The 23,861-nt window shown below is 47.0% G+C and overlaps 1 protein-coding gene across 4 annotated transcripts in view; it reads right to left on the reverse strand.

Annotated features, from left to right (window-relative positions):
- Positions 1–23,861, reverse strand: part of FRMD5 (FERM domain containing 5) — a 356,045-nt gene that overhangs the window by 24,359 nt on the left and 307,825 nt on the right. For all 4 annotated transcript variants that reach the window (XR_008629126.1, XM_055130153.1, XM_055130154.1 and 1 more), the window contains exons 2-7: positions 23,457–23,561; positions 17,403–17,445; positions 17,085–17,163; positions 6,478–6,575; positions 4,594–4,717; positions 1,359–1,446 (exon numbers count right to left, since the gene is read on the reverse strand). Coding sequence is in view for 3 of the 4 variants with exons in the window: in XM_055130153.1 (XP_054986128.1) it covers positions 1,359–1,446; positions 4,594–4,717; positions 6,478–6,575; positions 17,085–17,163; positions 17,403–17,445; positions 23,457–23,561 (537 nt within the window). In the remaining variant the exon portion in view is untranslated. The remainder of the gene's footprint in view (positions 1–1,358; positions 1,447–4,593; positions 4,718–6,477; positions 6,576–17,084; positions 17,164–17,402; positions 17,446–23,456; positions 23,562–23,861) is intronic.

Raw genomic sequence — 23,861 nt, forward strand, 5'->3', positions numbered from 1 at the left:
CAAGAACTGCCACCCTGTGCCACATCCTCCATCCTCTGGTTCCTACTCTTGGCTTTGCATTTCTGTTGGAAATGCCCCCTCCCTTCTGCCCCCTTCTCTCCCTGAAGGACAGGTCATTGCCCTGCTTGTCTGAGGACCAGTTTGTTTTTTTTTTTTAATTTTTTAAAATTTTATTGAGTCACCTTGAGATAGTTACAAGCTTTCATGTTTGGGTTACAATATCACAATGATCAAACACCCATTCCTCCACCAGTGCACATTCCCCACCACCAATATCCTGGGTATACCTCCCCTTTCCCACCCTCCCCCTGCCTCTAAGACAGACAATATTCCCCATATTCTCTACTTTTGGGCATTATAACTTGCAACACAGACACTGAGAGGTCATCATGTTTGGTCTATTATCTACTTTCGGCATGCATCTCCCATCCCAACTGGTTCCTCCAGCCATCATTTTCTTAGTGATCCCTTCTCTATTCCATCTGCCTTCTCCCCTCCACTCATGAAGCAGTCTTTCAGCTATGGGGCAATCCCCCTGGCCCTTGTATCTACCGTGAGGACCAGTTTTGCATGTGCTACTAGGCTCTCTCTAGTAGTGGGGAGAATCATAAAAAAATGTGAGAAACTAAGAATGTCAGCATGGCTGGGACGCGGAGGAGGGGTAGCTGCCCCCGCTGTGCTCTAAAATGCCAGACACGCACGAGCAATCAAGGAAGTTTTCTCTGGGCAGCGCCTTCCCGACGGGGTCCTATCTTCTCCTTCCCAGATGCATAATGAAATTAAATGCCACTCTTCCACGGTCTGTGCAGTGACTTACGCTGCTACAGTCAATAAAAACCATTCTTGGAAAGGAACGAGATTACAAGTCAAAAAAAGGGTGGGCTGTCTGCAGAGCCACCAGGGGTCCCATGCTGGGGCCTCTCCTCACCACTACTAAATCCCCCGCTGCTGCCAGATTCCCGTGTGTTATGGAGACAGACTTTGCCTCAGACCCTCGGACATTGCATTGGCCCAACATGTGGAGGTTTGGAGGTTTCGACACAGACCTTTTCTCTGGTATCTGTCACTGAAAAAGCCACTGCAGGACCTAGGACATAGACTTATGGTTCCCTATAGCCTGTCACCCTCTGGAGGCAAGTTCAGTGCAGCCTCCAACCCCATTTAAATGTTTCCTGTGTATATATACACGTGCGTATGTGTGCATGCATGTTCTTGTGTATATGTGTACAAGTATATGTGTGTATGCATAAGTGTGTGCATATACATGTGTGTGTGTGTGTGTGTGTGTGTGTGTGTGTGTGTGTGTAAAGCGGGTGTGCCTGGGTGCGTGTGAGTGTGCATGCGGGTAGGTATATTACCTTACAAGGGTGAGGGTCCACTCCGTAGGTCTCCAATGTCTGTGCTTTCCTTAAAAAGTTCAGCTCTGATGTTGCTGGTGATTGTCCACTGAAACAAAGAAAATAAGGGGGTTTAAGGGTCCTTTCCCATAACCCCTCCCTGCAATATCAACTGAGGAAGTGCTCGGGGTGAATCATGTTCCCTGATGCTTTCGTGGACTGTTGGCCCTGCTCTGTTCACAGAACTACTGAGAGATTCTGGTCGAGCCCAAAATGTGCTGTCTACTGGGGCAACAAGTTACGTAAGGGATGGCATGGGCTGCGTATAAAGCCCGGGGAGTGAGGGGGGCTGTGCCAAGGTGGGGAGTGCACCCCCATCTAAGGCAGGCAGCTGCCCTAGGCTCTGGTATGGTATTTTTTGTGGGAAGGCAGAAAGAAGCATTGCTAGATGTGATTTTTAAACATAGGATGGACTGGAGAGACAGTATAGGGGTTATACTAAGCATTAAGACAGTTCAGTCCTTGCATTGCATGTAGTCAACGATTCAATCCCCAGCATATATAGTTTCCTGAGCACCCCCCGCAGTGATCCCTGAGCATAGAGTGAGGAGAAAGCTCTGAGCATGGTTGGATGTGGCCAACCATTCCCCCCGCCCCTGGCTCTCATAATTTAAAATATCTGCATTAAAATTTTTAAAATGTATTTTATAATTTCCAGTACTGTGGGGGCAAACAAAACACATCTGCAGACTGCTTCAGGCTCCAGGTTTCCTGTCTGGTCTTACTGAGATTGAATTCAAAGAATGGGCTGTGTTTCCTGCTGATGCTGCCTAAACCTATTCATTTACCAAACCGAACCAGAAGGTGGAGCGTGAAGATGCTCAGGAGATAGTGCTGAGCATCCCACAGCTGTTTGTTCCCAGGATGCCAGCTAGGGGAAGGAAATAAGCAGTAAAGGGGAGGAGCCCAGCCCTGAGCTCTGCTGTCTGCAGAAGGCAGCCTTCATCATCACCCCTTCGTTGGCTACCTCAGTGGTAGCCTCAGCTTCAGGCATGCGGCCAGCTCTGGGGTGGGGGGGGGTGCTCAGCAGTATGTGACATCAGGACTGGCGCTGGCAGGACTGTGAGGCAGGCGAGCCTGCCTGCCTTTCTCTTACCCTCCCCTTCCCTTCCCCCTCTCTCCCTTCCTTCATTTCTGTTCCAGCCTCTGTGTGTGTTTTCCTGTAAAATAAGAAATAAAGTGCACATCTTGGGGTCTCATGTGACAGCTGGAGAAACAAATGTCTTTGCATTTGAGCACGAGGCCGAAGCCTGCTCTATGGGAGTCGGTGCTATGTGAGCGAGGGTTCTGCATCCACCAGCGGCCCGGACACAGGAAGTTGTCTGGAGAAGCCCCACATATAATGGGCTGGGCAAGAGGGAGTTGCCTACTGCGTCCCCTTCCAGGGAGCTTCCTCATACCCTGCCCAAAGGCTGGCGGGACCATGGAGCTCCATTTACTCCTGAAGTTGACTACGACCTCCAGAAATCTCTAAAGTGGGCACTTCCTATGAGACCCCAGGCCTTGTACTTGGTTTCTGGTGGAAAAAAGTCCCCACTGCTTTGAACCCCCCTCTAAAATACTCCTGGCAACGTGGCTGGGCACAAGCCCACCTCAACGTCCCAGCTCAAGCAGTCTGTGTTTATTCAGTTCTTGACCACACGGGGTCGCTCTTTCCCTAAGAGTGATGGGAGGGGATGGCAGGGCTGGGAAGAGCTTTCAGAGATTTCCACCTCTGCTGTGAGTCTCCAACACCTCCTGGAGAGTCCACAGCGGGTTCTGCCTCTTGCAGCAGAGGTGTGATTAGAGGGCTAAAGAGGGGGGCCGGAGCAACAGGACAGCAGGTAGAGCTGACACCACAGATGGTCCCCTAAGCCTGTCAGGAGTGATCCCTGAGTGTAGCCAGGAGGAAGCCCCGGGCACAGGGAACATATTTTGTCATTGGGTTTCACACTTGTGGCAAGGCATGTGCTCTACCTCTTGAGCCACATTTCTCAGGGACTGTGTGTGTGTGGGGGGGGGCATCTAAGGGGCAGTCAGGGTAGAAACCAGTTTTAACTCAATATTATTTAAAATATTTCCCCCACCTTGGGCATTGCCCTTTTTTAGAAAGGTAGCTTCATAAACATTTTAATTTTTAAATCAAATGTGATGTATTAAAAGGGTGGTCTGCTTTGTTTGTTATTACTATGTGGCACGGAACTTTGCCTTGATTTTATTGGACTGGGAAATCTGAGCTCCAGTGGGCAACACTACGTGGACCGTGGACATCTTACAGCCCTTGTTTCTTTGTTCAGCATTGTTCCTTTGTACCTGTTTTTGTGGGGGAAAACATGCATCAATGTTATTTGATGGGATTTAGCATCATCTAGGGGAACCCAGGGAAACTGGAGAGGATAAGCTTGGAGCTTTCCGCTCATCTTCCCCATCTCCTGGAACAGGATGTGGGGCTCTGTAAAGGGTGCAGACACCCCTGCATGTGTGACTCAGCCTCGTCATGGTCCCTGGAGCCAGCTGTCATGCTCCTGAGGCTGACGGTGGAGCCTTGCCCATTTTCACAGCCACACTCAACCTTTCCTCTCTTCTCTCTCTCTCCTGTTACTCCTTTTATGTTTTTCTTTCCTTTCCTCGAGTTTGTGCTTCTTCCTTGTTTATTTTAATGGAGCAACTACATCTCAGGGACTATTCCCTGTTTTTCTTACAATCCAACTTCTCTCATCCTTTTTTCTTCTTCCGGGTGGGGGGTAGTGGGAACACTGGCTCTGTACTCAGCAGTGACCCCTGGTGGTGCTCAGGGCACCATATATGGTGCTGTGGTCAGATGCGATGGACTGTGTACAAAGCAAGCACTGTTACGTGTTTCTTAAGCCCGTCTCTCTTGTCTTTTTTTTTTTTTTTTTTTTGCTTTTTGGGTCACACCCGGCAATGCACAGGGGTCATTCCTGGCTCATGCACTCAGGAATTACCCCTGGCAGTGCTCAGGGGACCATATGGGATGCTGGGATTCGAACCCTGGTCGACCGCGTGCAAGGCAAACGCCCTACCCGCTGTGCTATCACTCCAGCCCCTCTCTTGTCTTTAAGCCTCAGCCCCGCTACTGTTCTCGGAGGGTTAGGCTCAGAGACTGCAGCAGCTTCAGGTCCGAGTGAGCAGAGGAAGCCAGTTTGCTCAGCTGTGGGCGAGACATAGGTCCCGGGCCTGAACTGGTGCCATGTACCTGAGTTCTGTCTTGTGAATCTCAGCGATTTTCTTCTCCAGCTTCTCTGAATGTTTTGGGAAAAACTGGAACTTGGAGCTGTAGCCTTCAGGATGCTTCCCTGGATCATAATCCCCAATCTCCGCTTGCAGAAAGGAAAAGTAGAAGAAAACCATGAGGGAGAGAGGTAAATGGTTAATGGCACAGCAACAGGAGATGAGCACACAGGGGGAAAGCCAAAGTACGGCCTGGACTGATACAGAGCAGGGGCTCCAGAGTATGGCCGTGGGTCAGTGAGAGATGCCATGCGCCCCACAGAGGCATGAGCACCCTGGATTTTCTCTGTGTACACTGGGTTGATGTCGAGTCTAAGCTGGGATGTAGGAGAGCTCCTGAGCTCTGAGGTCACAAGTAAATCTTCAACGAGAGTGTAGAAACCTCCAGCCCTGTCCTCATGCAGCCAAGCCTGAGGATAGGGACTGGGAGTCGCGTGCCTGTGGTGGCAGCATAAGAAGCAGAGTCTGCTGGGGAAGAAGCAGCCTCTGGACCCAAGACAGGTCAGAAGCCTACATGGCACTTTGAAGACATTTAAACAGGGACACAGAAAATTAATAAATCAGTCACAATCCAATTTCAGAACTCCACTCTTGGTCCAAGTGAAAGCAAATAAATACACCTGAACACAGACACGGATGGCTGGCCAGGTGCCACCAGCCCCTTAGAGAGGATGGGAGAGCGGGAAGACCAGCTGTCATCGGAAGGTATCCCCGAGGTCAGGAGATAGATCTTAAGGCTGGGGCATGGGGGGCCCACCCCTAAATCCAGAGATCTCTGATAAGGGACCTCAATGGTGGTTACCATAGGAAGTATTTCATTGTGTGAAAACACCATGGCTGTGTAGCAAGGGAGGATGGGAGAAAGTTGAGCTGCTTTGCAGTGTCCATTCTCCACCCCAACTAAGAGCCACAGGCAGTGGAGAGACTCAGTTTTGGTCTATCTACAGAGTAAGAGAAGATGTACCTCCTGGCCCAGCTGACCAGAGTACCTGTGGCAAAATCTACTTCCTGGACCTCTAAAGTGGAAATTTCTATCATTTAGCAGTAGACTAAAGGCTTTCCTGGGCCTAAGGTCTGCAGTGACCTTGAGCCAGGGGATTGTTTATGATGATTATATTTTGAAACTGAAGAAGGAGTTTTAGATGCCCTAGAGTTGGCAAGCACCTTTAGACCGGCTTCCCATTGAGGTGATTTTTTAAAACAGAAGTCTCAGAAATCAAAGTTGCAATGGTCTGACTTTCACATCTTTAAAGCAGCTGTGATATTTCTCTTGCCAGAGAACTTTAGTTTCTTTTTGGCAAGCATTTTCCAATTTTTCTTCACAAAATAGCATCCTGGAATTCACAGACTTCCGATTCTTTGATAGAAAGAGGGAAACATCCTGATTTTAACATGATGGTCTAAAATGATTCATTCAGTGGCAGTTTCAGGGCCAAAGAGTAGGGGAAGACAAAGGATCGGTGCTCAGAAGCCCCCAGTACTTCATGAAAGGAGAAGGGGTCGTATCTGAAGAGAGTACATGGTCGCCCCTGATTTGCTCCACAAATTTGAGATTTGCACAAGGGAAAAAGAAAACATTACTTTTCCAAGTCGCAATAATTTTATTGACTAAGAGCACAGGAAATGGCCCCCAAATGTAGTCAGAATGACTTGAAGGAGGCTGGTAGGAAGTTTAGGATTGAATAGTTGGTGATTTGGGGGGTCTAGGAGTCCAAGCAAACTCCTTTAACTTGTTCTCTACCTCAAGTTAGACACTGTTTATATCTGAGAAGTAGGCATCTGTGGTAATGGAAATAATGTAATCAGCATGTAGCATGAAAAGCAAATTTATCCTGTCAAAAGTCATTACCTTGAAGGATATAAGCTGCTAACAAGGCGGCATCTGATGTTTTACAAAGGAGGCGGCCATGGTAGAGATCCCTTTTGATCTGCAGGAAGACTAAATACCTGCAGTGAAAACAGAGGGAACTATAAAGCCTTTCTTTATTTAAAGATATAAATCTATAATATAAACCTATACTATCTTTGTCCAGACATTTTTATTACATCATCATCAATAACAACAATAACAATACAAAGCTCAGAGTCTACTATAGAATTGAATAGGTTTTCTGTTTCCCAGGAAATTCAAGTACTTTAACCTGAACTGATTTGAAGTTCCTTCAGACAACTTGTCAGTTTCATTTGTAGCTCAGCAGAAATAGCAGTTCATGGTGAGAGACCCCCACCCCCCAAACCCACTTCCTCCCCCAAAGCCAAGGGAGCCAGCTGCCAGCACTTCAGTGCAGAGAAAGAAACCTGTGTGGTTAAGAGCAGGGCCAAGTGAGTTTCTCTCTGCCTTGGACTCTGGTGAATAGTGGGGAATGAAAAAGTTGACCTAAAGGGTTGTTATCTCTCTCCAACGGGTAGGGCATTGCACGTGGCCAACCCATGTTTGATCCCCGGGCACTCCATATGGTCCCTGGAGCACTGCCAGAAGTGATCCCTGAACACAGAGCCAGGATTAAGCCCTGAGCACATCTGGGTGTGACCACCATCCCCCAGACAAACAAAAACCATGTCCATAAATTCACTGAGGCTACTTCAAAATCATAACCCTCTCCTTTGAGTGTTCACCGGACTCAGTGACTCACTTGACAGGCAAAGCAGAAGTGATTGTGTCCGACATCTGAAACTAGGGCACAAAGTCACTGCAGCTTCCTCCCTGTTCTCTCTCTCTTTTCTCCTCTCTCTCTCTAAATTATTTTCTTATTGATTTATCATTGGCTTCAGTATTATAGAATTTTAGATATTGAGCTTCAACCTTCTGTACATAATTGTTCGTACTTCTCCCACCAAACTCCCAGAGTGTTCACCACCAAAAAGATCCTTTGCTCATTCCTCCTGCCCTTTCCCCTTCTCCCCTCTGGCATCACAATAGTTTTCTCTGAGTCTTGGAGTGACTTTTGTTTCTTGCCAGTTGTTTGTTTTGGCCAATTTATGTTCTCCACACAAGTGAAACCACCTGACAAGTGTCTTTCACTTTCTTACTTTTTCACTTCACATAATACCTCAAGGTCTCATCATTTTGTTCCAAAAAGGCATGAATGCCTCTTTCTGTTTTGTTTTGGGGGTTATACCCTATAGTGCTTATGGGTTACTCCCAGCAGTGCTTGGGGCATCATGTGGTTCGGGCAGAAGAATCTGGGTCTTGTGCATGTAAAGAGTGTGTTCCGGTCTCCGCTTGACAATTCAATCTTTTTTAATGGCACGGTAGTAGCCCATTGGCTCTCTTTCTCCTTGACACTCATTTTTACTTGAGGACATCGGAGGAGTCCTACTGAAAGTGTTGAGAGGATGAAGTCTGTTGACACTAGTTAGGGTGGAGGCTTCTGCCTGCCGCCTTGTGAAGACCCTGTCATGGGTGGACCAATCAAGCCTGCAGACAACTGCAGCACCAGTCCTTCTCTTTATTTTGTTAGTTAAAATTTTTTGGGGGGGAGGGGCAAAGAGATATCATAGCAGGTTGAGTACCTACCTTGCATGTGCTGACCTGAGTTCAATCCCCAGCACCCTATATGGTTCCCTGAGTCTTGCTGGAGTGATACTCAAGCTCAGAATTAGTAGTAAGCCCTGAACATCAGTGGGTGTCGCCCCAACCTCCCAATGTTTTTGTTATTTAATTTTTACAGTAGTAAAATATTATTACCAATATGGTTTTGTACTATGTTGCTCTACTGCACCCACTTGAAAAAGATCAGGAGTCAGAACCACCCAGCTAAGTGACCCTGGGATTCCTGATTCACAGAATCTGTGAGTTAATAAATCCTGACAATTTAAACATGGTATTTATGGAACTGGGTTAGAGAGCTTTAGAGAACTTCAGTATCCTTAGGGGAAGAATAGGAAGGTAGTAAGATTCCTTTAAGTTCTAGCAGTTAGAACCAAAAAGCAATCAGACCTTCACTGGTTTCTATTCTCTTGTTCAGGCTGAAGAGTGAAAGAAGATTCCATGCCCATTGGATCATGTGGAAATGCTGAGGACCACTGGCAATACAACTTCTGTGGGGGGTGGAATTGATAGGGGAAGGGAAGAGAACCCACAGGCGTCCCTGTAAGCCTGGAGCCTGATGACTCAGATGAGAAATGAGGTCACCTTCCCTCCTCAGGCCTTACCACTCCAAGTGTGGCCCACAACTAGGGGTATTAACAGCACGAGGGAGCTTGATGGAAATGGCAACCTTATAGGCCCATCATGAATAATCTGGACCAAAAGAAAGGAAAAGAAAGTCAGTTAATATATGTATATATAAAACATATGTATATATATATGTGTGTATATATATGGACTGGAGTGATAGCACAGTGGGTAGCACATTTGCCTTGCATGTGGCTGACCCAGGTTTGATTCCTCCGTCCCTTTCGGAGAGCCTGGCAAGCTACTGAGAATATCCCACCCACACGGCAGAGCCTGGCAAGCTACCCGTGGCTTATTCGATATGCCAAAAACAGTAAGAACAAGTTTCACAATGGAGATGCTATTGGTGCCTGCTCAAGCAAATCGATGAACAATGGGACGATAGTGCTACAGTGCTACTTATGACTACATCAGGATGGGACAGACCTCCCCAAGCCAAGGGAAGGTAGTGAGAATTACCTGAGAGCATAAGTTGGCCAAAGCAAACAACTGGCAAGAAACAAAAGTCGATCCAAGACTCAGGGAAAACTATTGTGATGCCAGAAGGAGAAGGGGAAGTGGCAAGGAGGAATGAGCAGAGTATCTTTTTGGTGGTGGATGGAACTGGGAGTTTGGTGGGAGAAGTGGGAACAATTACATATAGAAAGTTGAAGCTCAACATCTAAAATCCTACAATACTGAAACCAATGATAAGTCAATGAGAATAATTTAAAAAAAACAGAGAGGAGAAGAGAGGGGAGGGGGAGAGAGAGAGAGAGAGAGAGAAAGAGAGAGAGAGAGAGAGAGAGAGAGAGAGAGAGAGAGAGAACAGGGAGGAAGCTGCAGTGACTTTATGCCCTAGTTTCAGATGTCGGACATAATCACTTCTGCTTTGCCTGTCAAGTGAGTCACTGAGTCCGGTGAACATTCAAAGGAGAGGGTTATGATTTTGAAGTAGTCTCAGTGAATTTATGGACATGTTTGTTGCTTGTTTGGGGGTTATACCCAGATGTGCTCGGGGCCTACTCCTGGCTCTGTGTTCAGGGATCACTTCTGGCAGTGCTCGGAGGACCATCTGGGGTGCCCGAGAATTGAATCTGAGTTGGCTGCATGCAAGGCAAATGCCCTATCCATTGTACTATCCCTCCAGCCCCTTAGGCCAATTTTTTCATCTCTACTATTCACCAGGGTCCAAGGCAAAGAGAGACTCACTTGACCCTGCTCTTAACTGCACAGTTAGTGAGAATCCCTCTTTTAAGCTGATCACCATGTTGAACCCACTCTGCCCAGCATTTGCCAAGAAAAACCTAAGGAAAAAGACACATGGAGTGAATTTAGTGGAATCTACCAAATCAAGTTTGTCTTCACTCTGTTTCCCACAGAGAAATGCCACATGGTGTGTGGGTGAGAGAAGGCGGGAAAGAGACTGGGAAAGGGAGGAGAGGAGCCAGAGAGCCTGACACTCATTTCACAGATGAGGGGAAACAGAAGTCCAGAGATGGGGAGTGACTTGTCTGAGGTGTCAGCAAAATTGGAATCAGGCTCTGCTGCTTTTCTGACCTGTGTGTTAGTCAGTTATAGGGGCAGAGAGAGTGAAGGGGGTTCTCCGAGAGGGTCAGAAGAACCCTTATCATTGGAGAGAAATATTGATGGAACCAAACATGAAATAATCTTTAAACTATATTTTAGACAACAAGCTGCTTCTTCACACCTTTAGTCACTTATTTTTTGTGGGGAGGGTGCTCCCAAGCAGTGCTCTGGGAGACAGTGCTGGGGCCATTTCAGTGATACTTGACCAGCTGGGCTGGATGGCTCAATGCTAGGGCCTGAGAGGATGCAGTGCTGCTCGGGCCTGGGGATGCTCAGGACCTGCCAGGGTTACTCCATGTGCTACTATGGATCAAATCCGGGGTCCTGAGCATGCAAACATATTTCTCTGTCCCCTGTGCTACCTCCCTAGTCTTTTATTTCTTTTTTGCAAGGGCTATACCCAGCAGTGCTCAGGACTTACTCCTGGCTCTGTGCTCAGGGATCACTCCTGGTGAGTCTGGGGGACCATATGGGTTGTTGGGGATAAAACCAGGGTCAGCTGCATGCAAGGCAAGTGCCCTACCTGCTGTACTGTCTCTTGGGCTCCTCCCTTACTTCTTAAATCCTCTTTCTGGGCTCAAAGAGACTTCCCTCAACCCCATTTTTTCCCTTTTTTAAAAAAAAATTTTTAGACAGAAATTTTTTTTTTTGCCTTTTGGGTCACACCATAGATGCACTGGGGTTACTCCTGGCTCTGCACTCAGGAATTACCACAGGCAATGCTCGAGGGACCAAATGGGATGCTAGGAATTGAACCTGGGTTAGCTTCGTGCAAGGCAAACACCCTACCCGCTGTGCTATTGCTCCAGCCCGTTTTTTTGTTTTAATGCTATCATTGCCCCAAGCTGATGGAAAAAGGAAGCAGAGTCTCCTAGGCTGAGATGAGAAATCCCCAAAGAACCAGGAGCATCCGTATGTTCCTAGAGTTTCTCTGTGTTTCCAAAGTGCTGGTTTGGTGTTGTGCTTTCTGGTATCAGAGGATGAAGATGACCCCATGGATGTTTGCAGAAATAAAGTTTCTGAACTCTGGAGAGCCCTAGAGGCTCCTGAAACTTCTCCCAGGAGAGCCATTGGCTCCACTTTCCCTTCCAGTCTTTGCTTCCAGTTCCCTCAATTTCCCACCATTATTTTCCTTAACAGTGTGTCTTTGTCCCCAAAATGATACTGAAAACTCCTTTAAGGCCAAGATTATGTCCTATTTACTTTCAATATCCTTCCAGAGAGCTTCTATATCCTGTGCTTAGCTCACACATCCAAACACTTTGGGGCACTCATATGAGCCAGTACTGCCACAGAAGTTGGGAACACAGGAGGGGACTAAGGCATCCCCACTCATAAGGGGCCTGCCTTTCTATGGGAGAGAGAGATGACAATAATGACAAAATAGGTCATTTCAGTGAAGTACTGAGTGCATCCTACTCTGCACTCTTTTACTAATACACACTCATTTAATCCCTCCAACAACTCTGTGAGATGACACCAATGTTTATCCCTGACTCAGAGATGAGGAAACTGAGCAGAGACACTGGTGTGTGTCTCATGACTCAGCTATTTCAAGAATGACCTGGGATTTGAACCCAATCTCTTTGATTCCTTAGGACTGGGCTGGCAATCTTGGGTTTGCCACCATAGTTTCCAGTGACATAGACAAAGTTGTATTTGTACACAGCTATGCTCATACATCTGTGTATTGTCTATGGTTGCTTTCACACTACAATAGCAGATTCCAGCAGTTGCAACCCAGACCATACATACGGTCCACAAAGCCTAAATACTAACTACCTACCCTTTTGCCGGGAGAGTTTGCCAAGCCATCTGAGTTAAAGCTAGGTTCAAGAAATGTTCACTGAAGGAATGTCAAAACAAAAACAAAAAAAATAAACTCACCAAAAACCAAACAAAACCAAAAAAACCCACAAAACCCTGTGCACTCAAGCATACATGTGTTCATTCTACCAACGCTTTTTGAGCATCTGTTCAAAAGTGTGTCACTTTCCTTCCTTGCAAGATGGGCCCCATTTGTACTCAGATTCCTTCTACTACTTGATCTTTTGGGAGAGTTCTTATACCTGCGGTTCCTGTGAGAAGCAAATCTGGTGCCTAATCACCATTCTCTCTTCCGTGTCCCTAGCTCAAACCAGAAAATCTATTTATTACTTAAAAAGACAAAAGAAGTAAATCAGGATTTGGTAACTAAGTTTATCATCTTGGAAGAGTCTGAGAGATAACACAAAGTAAAGTTCTTTCCTCTTTGCTTCATCCCCTCCTCTCAGCTCGGTGTTATGGGAATGACTGAACTGGCAGTGAAATTTAGGACCAAAATTGGGGAGAGGAAAACTCAGAGCTAAATTCACTTTATGGGAAGGCGGTAGGGAGGGCTCTAGTCCAGGACTAAAATGACAGGCCCTGAGTGAGGTGGGGGCAGGTTACTGCTCTCTGCAGATCAGCAGCAATGCACAGGAGGATAAAGATGCAGCTACTTTCAACCCTTTCCCAGAAAACTTGAGGGATGGGGTGGTATACAGACTCCACATTGGGTCCTGGAAGTCAGTGGTTTGTGCACAATGCCTGGACAGTGCGTCTCAGGGAAGGACAACTGGGGAGGTGAAGAAGAAGCAGGGTGTATAATAGTCCAGGAAGATTCCAGAACAAATACATCCAGATGAAGAAGGAGCTCCTGCACTTATCATGGTTCAGGAAGTTTGCTGAGCTGGCTGGCGAAAGACCTGGCCAAGGTCTTCATGCTTTGCTGAGCAGAACTTGGGTACCGACCAGGAACAGTTTTCTCTCAGACAGTTTTCTCTCAGACTGTTTTCTCCAAAATTATCTGTGGTGACTGTAGCTGGCAGGGAAGGGGGACTGAAGAAGAGTGCGGATGGCCCTAATGGAAGTCCTTTCCACACAAACAGGAAATATCTCAGAACTCATGGAAACTGTGTTCCATGCGGAACTCTTAGGATCTATGACCAACCAAAAATCACTCTGACAGTAAACAGGTACTGAAGCTCAGTCACTGGGGAGCTCATCAGAGACTAAGACCTGGCAGCTCAGGGGATAGAACACGTGCCAGAGTTTGATCCCTGGCAAATTGTCAGGCCCACACCACCAGGCTGAGTATTGCTGTGGGGCATCTGAGCACTGCAGGGAGCCCCCTCTTTCCACAAAGAAGTATAATATCTTCTTTGATCTTATAGCATAGTGACTAATTCTCCCCAAAATTCTTTTGATGTAGATATTACTATTTTCATTTCATAAATGAGGAATCTGAAGGTCAGTGAAGTTAAATATCTGAAGTCTAAGGCTACAGAGCCAAGAAGTGCTGGAAATTTCTTCTTAGAAGTTTCTTCTTAGGAAAGCTGTACATTTAGTATGTAGTGACATTAATTTCAGGACATTGTTAAGAGCTCATTCTGAGGATGACCATACATTTTGTCCTTTAACACATTGACAAGGGCACTGCAATTTGGGTTAAAAAAGACACATCTAAGTGTAAGCCACCGGTGGTGCACTCCAGTGTCAATCTCTTGATCAAATAGAAAGTCACGTGTCTATGGCTCTCTCCCCAGCAGCTCCCTGAGCTGTGTTAGATGAATTCCCTCCATCCCCACCATGCGGTCCAGTAAGGTGGAGAGCAGGTGATCTTGCCGTGGGGTGTTGGAGGCAAGGTGCTAGACTCTCAGTGGAGATGTGTTATTTGCCCTGACATGTGGGCAGAGTGGCCTGGCAGGATCACCTCTTTCAACAGAAAGACAGGGAGGGAAGGAGCATGCCCAGGTAAGCTCTGTGGAGATTATGAGTGAGGTGGGACAGCACTGTGCCAAGACTCTTCTCTATTTAAGTTGTTCAACGCAGTGGTTCTACCCTCACTCTCCTGCTTAGAACTACGGGTTCACTCATGAATATGGATGAGTCTGGTTTTCAGAAGCAAATAAGGAACCACATCCACTTCCATATGGATGAGCGAAGCCTGCAGTTTCAAATTCCTGTAAGAAGCTCGAGGTTTGGTTCAGTCTTCAGAGCATCCTAGCAGGTGGGTGTGCACTGCCTGGGACCAGCGCCAGAAACAGCCTCACTCTATCAGAAGAGTCCCCTCAGCCCCCACCAGCCTGAGAAGATGCTACTTTCCTCCCTTTCGCACTTTGCTGCCCATGACTCACTTTCTCCTATTTTTTTCCCTCTTCCTTTCAACTTCCTCATTTTCCTTCTCAGAGAAATGTTTGCTCCTTTAACCTAACATGAAGTCAGTGACATACTCTTCAGACTAGGTAGCGCATAAAAAAGAAAATAAATAATTATTTTGGGTTTTTTTGGCCACACCCAGCAATGTTTAGGGCTTACTATTGCCTTTGTGCTCAAGGATCACACCTGGCAGGTTGGGGGACCATATGGGGTCCAACCTAGGCTGACTGTGTGCAAGGCAAGCACCCTACTTGCTGTATAATTGCTCTGGCCCCTATATAATTTTTTTGCCCTTCCTTTTCCTTTCCTCTTCTCCTTCATTCCTTTTGGATATCCCCAAGTGATTTGGGATCTAGAAACAGACCTGAGCCTTCCAGAACAGATGTCTGCCTGACAGGCAGTGACTTCCTGAAGTCCTTGATGCCTCCAGGGTCTTGCGGGGAGGGGAGAGCTGGCAGAGTGGTCCCTTCCACTGCTCTGATTCCTGGGATCACTGCTTCACTAAGGGATCCTTCTTCTCATCAGGGTACTCTTTATGTCAAAATTAAATTTTGCTAATGTAAAAGTGAAGGATTCCTATTACAGAGAACTGTTGAATCCAGAGAGGCAAGACCGTTACAGAATTAATTTGGCTCAGGCATGCCAAACCCACAGGAAGCTTTGAAGATCCTGTTCATTGGCTTCTTGTAGGAGAGTTGCGGGCACAGTGGCTCTTTCTCATCCTCAAGTGGTTCTGGATGAGATAGGATTCATTTCAGGCAGCTGTCTGCCTGTCACAGCCCATGATCCCCTCAATAAAGAGTTTATCACAGACCTGATCCATCAGCACACTGGCGCTTACCCACTTGGGTTTAAAATCCTCACTGTTTGCCAGCCTGTCTCAGAGTCATGAATTGGCATTTCTCAAGTACATTAGGCCACTGGAGTCTATTTTCCATCTTCAGATAAGTGGTAACAGAGCCCTGCCTCAAAACATCCAGAGTGCCAATCATTAGTGAAAGAAAACAAAGCGTTTGGATTTGTTATTCCATATCACTTTGCACACAGCCATTTAAGATGGCCACGCCTATAGTGCAGGGAAGCATTCAACCAGGAGAAGGAGGTAGTACTAAAAAGTGGTAGTGTTATGGATGAAACCTAAGTAGCAACAGTACTGCAAACCACAGTGCAAAAAAGTATATTTAAGAAGGAAAAAACAGTGTTTATGGGACCAGAGTGATAGCACAGAGGGTAGGGCGTTTGCCTTGCACGCAGCAGACCTGGGTTTGATCCCCGGCATCCCATATGGTCCCCAGTCCTCTGAGCACCGCCAGGAGTAATTCCTGAGTGCAGAGCCAGGAGTAACCCCTGAGCATTTCCGGATGTGACCCAAAAAGCAAAAAAAAAAAAACCAAAAACCAAAAAGTGTTTCTCATAGGAGCGGACTAGTGGGAAGGAAGCAAATGGGGTAGGGGTGGGGAGAAATTGAATTGGCGGAGGGAAGTGGACACTGGTGAAGGGGGTCAAATGAATCATTGTATGCCTGAAACCTAATCATGAACTTTGTAATTTCACAGTGCCATTAAAAAAAAGATGAAATATTCAGGTGCCAGAGAGACGGCGCAAAGGACAGGAGCCTGGGTTCGTTGGATCTCTAGCACCACATGGTCCCCAAACACTGCTGGGAGCAACCCCCAAGCATGAGGCTGGGAACAGTCCCTAAGTATAATGTGTTTTGCCTAAAAATTGTATTTTTTTAGGCCATAACCTCCACTAAAATATTATTTAATTTAATTAATTAATTTACTTTTTGCTTTTTGGGTCACACCTGGCGATGCACAGAGGTTACTCCTGGCTTTGTACTCAGGAATTATTTCTGGTGGTGCTCAGATGACCATATGGGATGCTGGGAATTGAACCCGGGTCGGCCTCATGCAAGGCAAACGCCCTACCCGCTGTGCTATTGCTCCAGCCCTAAAATATTATTTTAAAAGATGGAATTCTCTCTCTCTCTCTCTCTCTCTCTTTCTCTCTCTCTCTCTCTCACACACACATACACACGCACATACGGCAATGCTCAGGACTTGCTCATTGCTCTACTCTCAGAGACCACTCTTTGTGGAACTCAGGGCATATGGGGTGTCAGGAATTGAACCCGGTTGACTCCATGCAAGGCAAGAACCCTACCTGCTGTTCTATCTCTCCAGCCCCGAGCTTGTTTGTTTGTTTTTTTTTTGGTTTGTGTATTGGGGGGTGGGGGTGGGGGGACTGAACACAAAAGTGTTGGGGTCGTGTGATCCTGGGGATTCAACCTGGGGCCCAGGCACTCCAGGCGTTGTGTTTCCAACTCTTGGAGCCATCTCCTCAGTCTGAAATTGTCACACTTCTTGAAGGAGAGAAACTCACTGAAATGGAGCAAATAAAACATGTCGAAATGAAATGCAGAAGGAAGGTCACACTGGGGAGGAATTCTTTGTAGGCATTGGGAGCTTCTTCCCAAGAGGCTGTCAAGGCTATGGGGGGGTGTGGCTGAGGAAGGGGTTCGGCATTACCTGGTGATTTCTTCTTTCAGTGCAGCAGGGTCCGCAGGGTAAAACTTCACCCGAAAACACATGGTGAATGGAGGCTGGGCTGCAGAAAGCGCAAGGAGCCAGTGAGGCCCACGAGAGAAGACCCTCCACCACCCCCTAAAAGACAACTGGGTCCTTCCCTAGCAGGATAGATCAGCCCCTGAATACAAGAAAATCCTCTTATATTTGGGGTTAACTTCTGTCAGAACTGTGGAAAATTGCCAATACCAACTGGCCCCGGAGGATTCACCCCACCCTCCTGAGGGGTGAAGCTTGGGTCCTTTCACGGAGAATACTTACATCTCAATTGCTTCACCACAGACTTTGTAAACTCCAACCAATGCTGAAAAGGAGAGCACAGAACAAGAAAGCCCTAATGAGAAGTGGTGTCAAATATAACTCGTCTTATCCAATTTAAAAAACTAGACAGATTGTAGCCTGGGGTGAAAGCAGCCCCAAAGCCTGTGATATGCAGACTCAGAAAGTAAAGAGTGGCGTGATTTTCTGAAGTAAGCTCCCCAGGGAACCAGCTGTGAGTGGCTTCACATACCATTTCTGGGCTTTCCTGGCAATGCTGCCTTCCAAAGCGGGGCGCCAAGTTCTGAGCTATGATTCAAGCATGCCAATAGGCACACGTGAGCGCATGTATCAGTGATGGCACAAAGCCCCGCCTGGTGTGAGCTGGGAAACGCCGACTGGAATGGGTTCTGTGTTTAATGTGTTAGGCGCCAATCAATGTTTTTTGGACTGGAAGGTGGGTACAGAGGCTGTTGGTAGCAGCTTTAGAAAGGGCTGACAAGTGGAACTTCACACACGGTGAGAAGGCAGAGCTGAATGTTTTGTATCCCATCATTGTCTGAATAACGTAGACTGCCAACCCCTTGTGTTAAAGTGATCACATCCAGGACTTGTTGGCATTAAGGGATGTTTAAAGTCTCAGAAGATAACTAATTGCAAGCAATGTGTAGGATAGTATCCTACTTCCCTTTGCTCTTCAGAGAGGCAGGATGTAGGAGCATAACATATTTTCTTCCTGGTATTCATGCTTATGGGAAAGAAGTGGTGAGGCTGTTCTTGGTCTGCTTTCTAGACCTACTTTACTGATACCGTTTGTTCTTTTTTTTTGGGGGGGGTCACACCTGGCGTTGCACAGGGGTTACTCCTGGCTCATGCACTCAGGAATTACTCCTGGCGGTACTCGGGGGGCCATATGGGATTCTGGGAATCGAACCCAGGTCAGCCGCGTGCAAGGCAAACGCCCTCCCCACTGTACTATCACTCCAGCCCCAGATACCGTTTGTTCTTATATTAAGCAGGAACAGATATGTTGCAGAAAGCTAGAACTGCTGTTACCTGGAAGCAGCTGAGATCCTTAGCCGTCCTAGGAGGGCAGCGCGCTAGGTCAGGATTGCCCCAGAGCCTAGCACGGCACTCTATATATGGATCTTGAATGGAGGAAGGAGTGGGGCCCATGGTTTCCTCTTTTATGGTGACTTCTGCTAGTGCACCATTCTTGGCAGAATCCCCCGCTCTGGCAGGAGAGCTGTCAGGGCTGGGCTGACGGCCTCCTGGCCTTCCTTGACTCCCAGCTCTTACCGTCTGGGCTGGGCCGTGGGTCACACAGTTAATGGACCCAGTACGAGCCAGCTCTCCCATCAGCACCACATGGATAATCTGGGCTGACATTCTGCTCTCTTGCTTTCTCATATCAGTTCCCACAAGACTGGCGACTCATTAGAGCCACTCAATGTGGTTAAGAGGTCCTCCGCACATCACATGGCCTGTTGCAGCTTGGTTTCTCCGGGAAGCAGAGGCTGGAAAGGAAATGGCTGGGAAGCCTGTGGTGCCAGGCTGTGCCCATGAAGGCAGAGGAGGCTTCCCTATTCCAACTACTGTGTATGCTGAGAACAGAGTTAGAGTCTGGGGCTTGTTAAGAGAATGGCCCAAGACACTGAACTGGTAATTTAAAGTAAGACAAAGGTGGGCAGGAGTGATAGTACAGGGGGTAAGGCATTTACCTTGCATGCAGGCAACCTGGGTTCAATCCCTGGCATCCCATATGGTCCACCAAGCACCTCCAGGAGTAGTTCCTGAGTGCAGAGCCAGGAATAACTCCTGAGCATCGCTGGGTGTGACCCAAAAAGCAAAAATACCCAAAAAAACCAAAAATCAAAAACCAAAAGAACAAAGAGGGTGACTAAGATCTGCTGCCAGCAGGAGGCAGGTAGAGCTGAATGACAGAAAGTTTGTTCCCCTTGTGGTGAAAACTCAAGAAAGACGTTAGACTAGAATACTAAGAGGTGGGAAGAAAGTAGAATGCTCTGAACTTTTCCAAGATGCTCTACTGCTCTGGTAGAGCAATCTTGATAGGCTCTCATGAATGTGTCCAGAGGTAGCCTTGGCAGCTTTGGCTAAATCTGGATCCCAGAAATTAACAGAGCTTGGCGAAGAGAAAATGATCCAGAGGGTTCTTTGGGTATATGGGCCAAGGTGAAATAATCTTTAGATCCTTTCAGGGGGCCTGAAAGGGCATAAAGGAGAGGCTGAGGGTGGCTGGGCCCCGGGTCCCAGAAAGGAGCACAGGAAGGTGTTCGAGGGCAGCTTCCTAGTGAGACCCCAGAAATCGAGCAGAGCAAGCAGTGTGCTGGGGTGGGATGTGAACACTACTCAGACTGCCTGCTACCTGGGGACAGTATGATTTTAGGGCCTTACCCTCAGGGACGGTACGATTTTAGGGCCTTACCCCTCAGGGAGCAGGTAGCTGACATCCACCGCCTCAAATATCAGTCAGAAGATCCAGGAAGATCATCGCTCACAGAGCCATATCCCTACAGCCCTCACTGCAGTGATTTCTCCTGGCTTCCTGTCTTTTTGGAGTCCCAGCCTTAGCAACTTTTCATGGTGGCACACAGGCCACTGTGAACCCAGGAAGGCTCTCCAGGTCTGGGCTGGAGGCAGACTTTGCAATCTGGGGTAAATGACTTGATTGACTCTGAGGCTTGATTTATTTGTGTGAGGATCGGGTGTTGCAACTGTGGATGTGCATCTGTGGGTGAAATTACATGGCATGTGTGAAGCCTCAGTGTGGTGCTCAGTAGATCACCAGCTGGTTCAGGGACTGAGCTTAGCACAGCGCCTGGCACCAGCAGCTATTCAGAAAATGCGTATGTCTCCACCTCTTTCCTCCTCTTCCTCTATCTACTTTTGCTTTTAAACTTTTCACCTCCACATACTCTCCTGTTCTCCTCAGGCACATACTGACCTAACTCAAAACCAATGAATAGAATTCATTTTTTTCTTTTTTAGTTTTTGGGCCACCCCTGGTAATGTTCAGGGGTTACTCTTGACTCTGTGCTCAGGAATCACTCCTCCTGGTAGTGCTCAAGGACATATGGGGTGCTGGGGATCGAACCCAAGTCTGCTTTGTAAAAGGCAAGTGCCCTACCTGCTGGACTAACTCTCCAGCCTATGAGCAAAATACATTCTACTTTCTCTCTTCCTATACCTCTTTCTCTCTCTGGAAGATGAAGAAATCTTGGGGCAACTGGTCTTCCATAAGAGACAGTATGTATCAAATCAAAACAAAGTAGTACAAAAAAAAAGGCCCCTCTGAAAATAGTTCATCATTCCAGTGAGTGGATACAGACATCATGTAAGGACATGTAGCTTTTGGTGTCATGGGGTCTTCTATGATGGTCCAGAGCTAATGGCAAGATTCCTATCAAGACAGTAGAGTTCCTGAAATGCAAGCACGGAAGTTTGTAAGTCTGTAACTGTATCCCAAAGTGATTCACACACACACACACAAATAAATAAAATAAAATAGCGTTAAAAAAAAGACAGCTTTATTTTATTTAATTTTTATTTTATTTTTTTTTTGCTTTTTGGGTTACACCCGGCGATGCACAGGGGTTACTCCTGGTTCTACACTCAGGAATTACTCCTGGCGGTGCTCAGGGGACCATATGGGATGCTGGGATTCGAACCCAGATTGGCCGCGTGCAAGGCAAACGCCCTACCCGCTGTGCTACTGCTCCAGCCCCTCCCCCCAAAAAAAAGACAGCTTTAAAAAAAAAGACTTGTAAGGTGAGGGGACTTCGAAAATGCTCAAAATTCTGCTGAGCCAGGAGGAATGAAGTGTACCAGTGAAAGGGACCCAGGCTCGTCAAAGGGAAAAGACAGTCGATGCTTGACTCTTTCCAAAAGTTCCCGTGTTTAGACAAAGCCCTCATCTAACCAGGAGGCACAGAGCTCAGAATAGCAAAGAACTTAACTGTGTTGGCGCGATGTACTGAGCACTGCTGGGAGGTTGTAACCAGGGGCTTCAAGAACCACTGAGGAGGGAAAAGAAGCCCAAGCTTGGATCTGGAAAGAAAGTCAGTGTTTCTCTGGGGTCCACAGTGATGTTTTTGGAGGAGACACACAAAAGTGGGTGGTTGTGGAGGAGCAGGGAGAGCCCGAGGCAGGAAGGTTTTTCCACTCTCACACCTCAGTGGAATGCCAGAGAATGCAGTCTCGAAGAAAGCAGAGGGAAGAGGAACCGAAGTTACAGAAACTGCAGCTAACTGGGCAGCTGGACAGATAGAGGTCAGAAACAAGGCATTGACAAACCATTAATTTAGTCCCTCATCAAACTGCAGCAACTGTTTATTGGAAGCATCCAGCATATTCTTGGCTCTGAGGTTGAGTTATGGGGTATTAGAGTGATGAATGAGATAGAATCGACATCCTCTTGGAACATACTCACACATACATTTTATCTTGGGAAGTAAAGAGTGTGTGGCAGTGCAGGGCAGCTGGGGGCACGTAGAATGGACACCCCTCTTTCCCCCATTAACTCTAGAGGCTGGAGAAGACTCGGTGGAAGAAGTAATAGTGGAAACTTGAACCTTTCACGTGAGAAGGACTTGGCTGGTAGAAAAGTGGAGAAGTGAAAAAAGGCAAACATTCTGAGCAGGGGAATTACATAGGTGATAGTTACAACCGAAGGAGGGACACATGTTGAAAAAGCCATGGCACTTCATGTCTGGGCCACAGCGGGGAGCATCCTGGTCAGGGGAGATAAAACTGGAGACAGGGGATGGGTGATAAGGGACTTGTCCACCTATCTGCTCAGAACATCACTGTCTTTGTCAGTGCCCTATGTCTGTTGAGATGCCCATGTTTTTTTTTTCACTTTCTTTGTTTTTTAAATTTTTTAATTTTTTTAAAAAAATTTATTTTTTAATTAGTGAGTCACAGTGAGGGTACAGTTACAGATTCACACATTTTCGTGCTTGTTTTTCCCTCATGCAATGTTTAAGAGCCCATCCCTCCAGCAGTGTCCATTCTCCACCACCAATGAACCCAGTATCCCTCCCACCCACCCCAGTCCCATCCCCCCACCCCACCCTGCCTCTGTAGCGGGACATTTCAATTTGATGTCTCTCTTTCCTTTTGGGTGTTGTGGTTCCAAATAGGGGTGTTGAGTGGTCATTCTGTTCAGTCTCTAGTCTACTTTCAATACACAAGAGATGCCCATGTTGATAGACCAGGACAAGGACTGGAAGGGCCCCTATATGGCTGTCTCTAAGCTGTCCCAACTCACTCTCTTCCTAACCAGTATAGTGTGGCCAAGTCCATCTCCTGGCCAAGTCCAGGTCTCAGCAGGACAGCTGTAGCTGAGACCTGGCTCTGGTCTGCAGTCCTAACACTGCTGTATCAGCTCTATTGACTCCAACCGGGCAACTATGGGTAAATCATTTCAACTCTCTAAGTGCCTTTATTTTATTTTATTTATTTTATTTTTTAAGTTAATTAAATTTTTTATTGAATTCCAGTGAGATACACAGTTACAAAGTCATTCATGGTTGGGTTTTAGTCATATGATGTTCCAATACCCATCCCTTCTTGAAGTGCCTTTTTGGCTTCTGAAAATTGATGGGCCACACTGGATGAGCTCTACCAGAAGCCTGCCTATCAGATATAATAATACAGAGATGCCCATGTTGACAGAACAAAACAAGGGCTGGAAGGACCCCATATTTAGCTATCTCTAGGCTGTCCCGACTCAGTCTCAGATTTGAGGAGATGACACCAAAGTACAGGGGTCCAGTTGGTCCTTGAATTTTTAAATTTTGGTTTGGAAGCTGCACTGACTCATGCTGGGGTTGCTCCTGGTGATGTTCAACTGGCCATGACATGTTGGGTCCTGAACCCAGGCTCATGAATACAGAGCATGTGCTCCAGCCCGCTGAGGCACCCACCTGGCCTCAGCCCCTCCTCGAAGCTAGACTCTTAATCTGAGAAATACTTCAGAGCTTCAGACTCATTGACCAACCCTCTCTACCACTTGTACTTTGAATATGGACTTACCCGCTGCTTATCTGGGTCCACAAAGCGGATCCCGAAGTAGTCTTTCTCAAGCAGGTTCAGGTGGTGGCAAAGGAGGTCAAACAGGTACTGGCCTTTGGCATCTCTCTGCAGAGAAAACAAGCTTGGTAAGAAATGAGAGGGCTTCTGCAGTGTGACTTTACTCTGATGGTCATTAAAAACTGTTGATCACTGTTGTCTGACAATATGAAAGGAACACAGCAGAGTTATGCAGTCAGGTTCGGAGACCTTGGGCAGGACGTCTCAGGAAACTATAGAATCAAGAAGTGGTTCTAGAATGCAAGAAGCCATAAAACTAACACATTTTAAAGACAAAATATCTGTTGCTAGCTCAGGACCAAGACCCAAACCAGCCTGGCCATTTTCACAGGCAAGATCGATGCCCTG

The sequence above is a fragment of the Sorex araneus genome, chromosome 3 (assembly GCF_027595985.1).
Source record: "Sorex araneus isolate mSorAra2 chromosome 3, mSorAra2.pri, whole genome shotgun sequence".
NCBI lineage: Eukaryota > Metazoa > Chordata > Mammalia > Eulipotyphla > Soricidae > Sorex > Sorex araneus.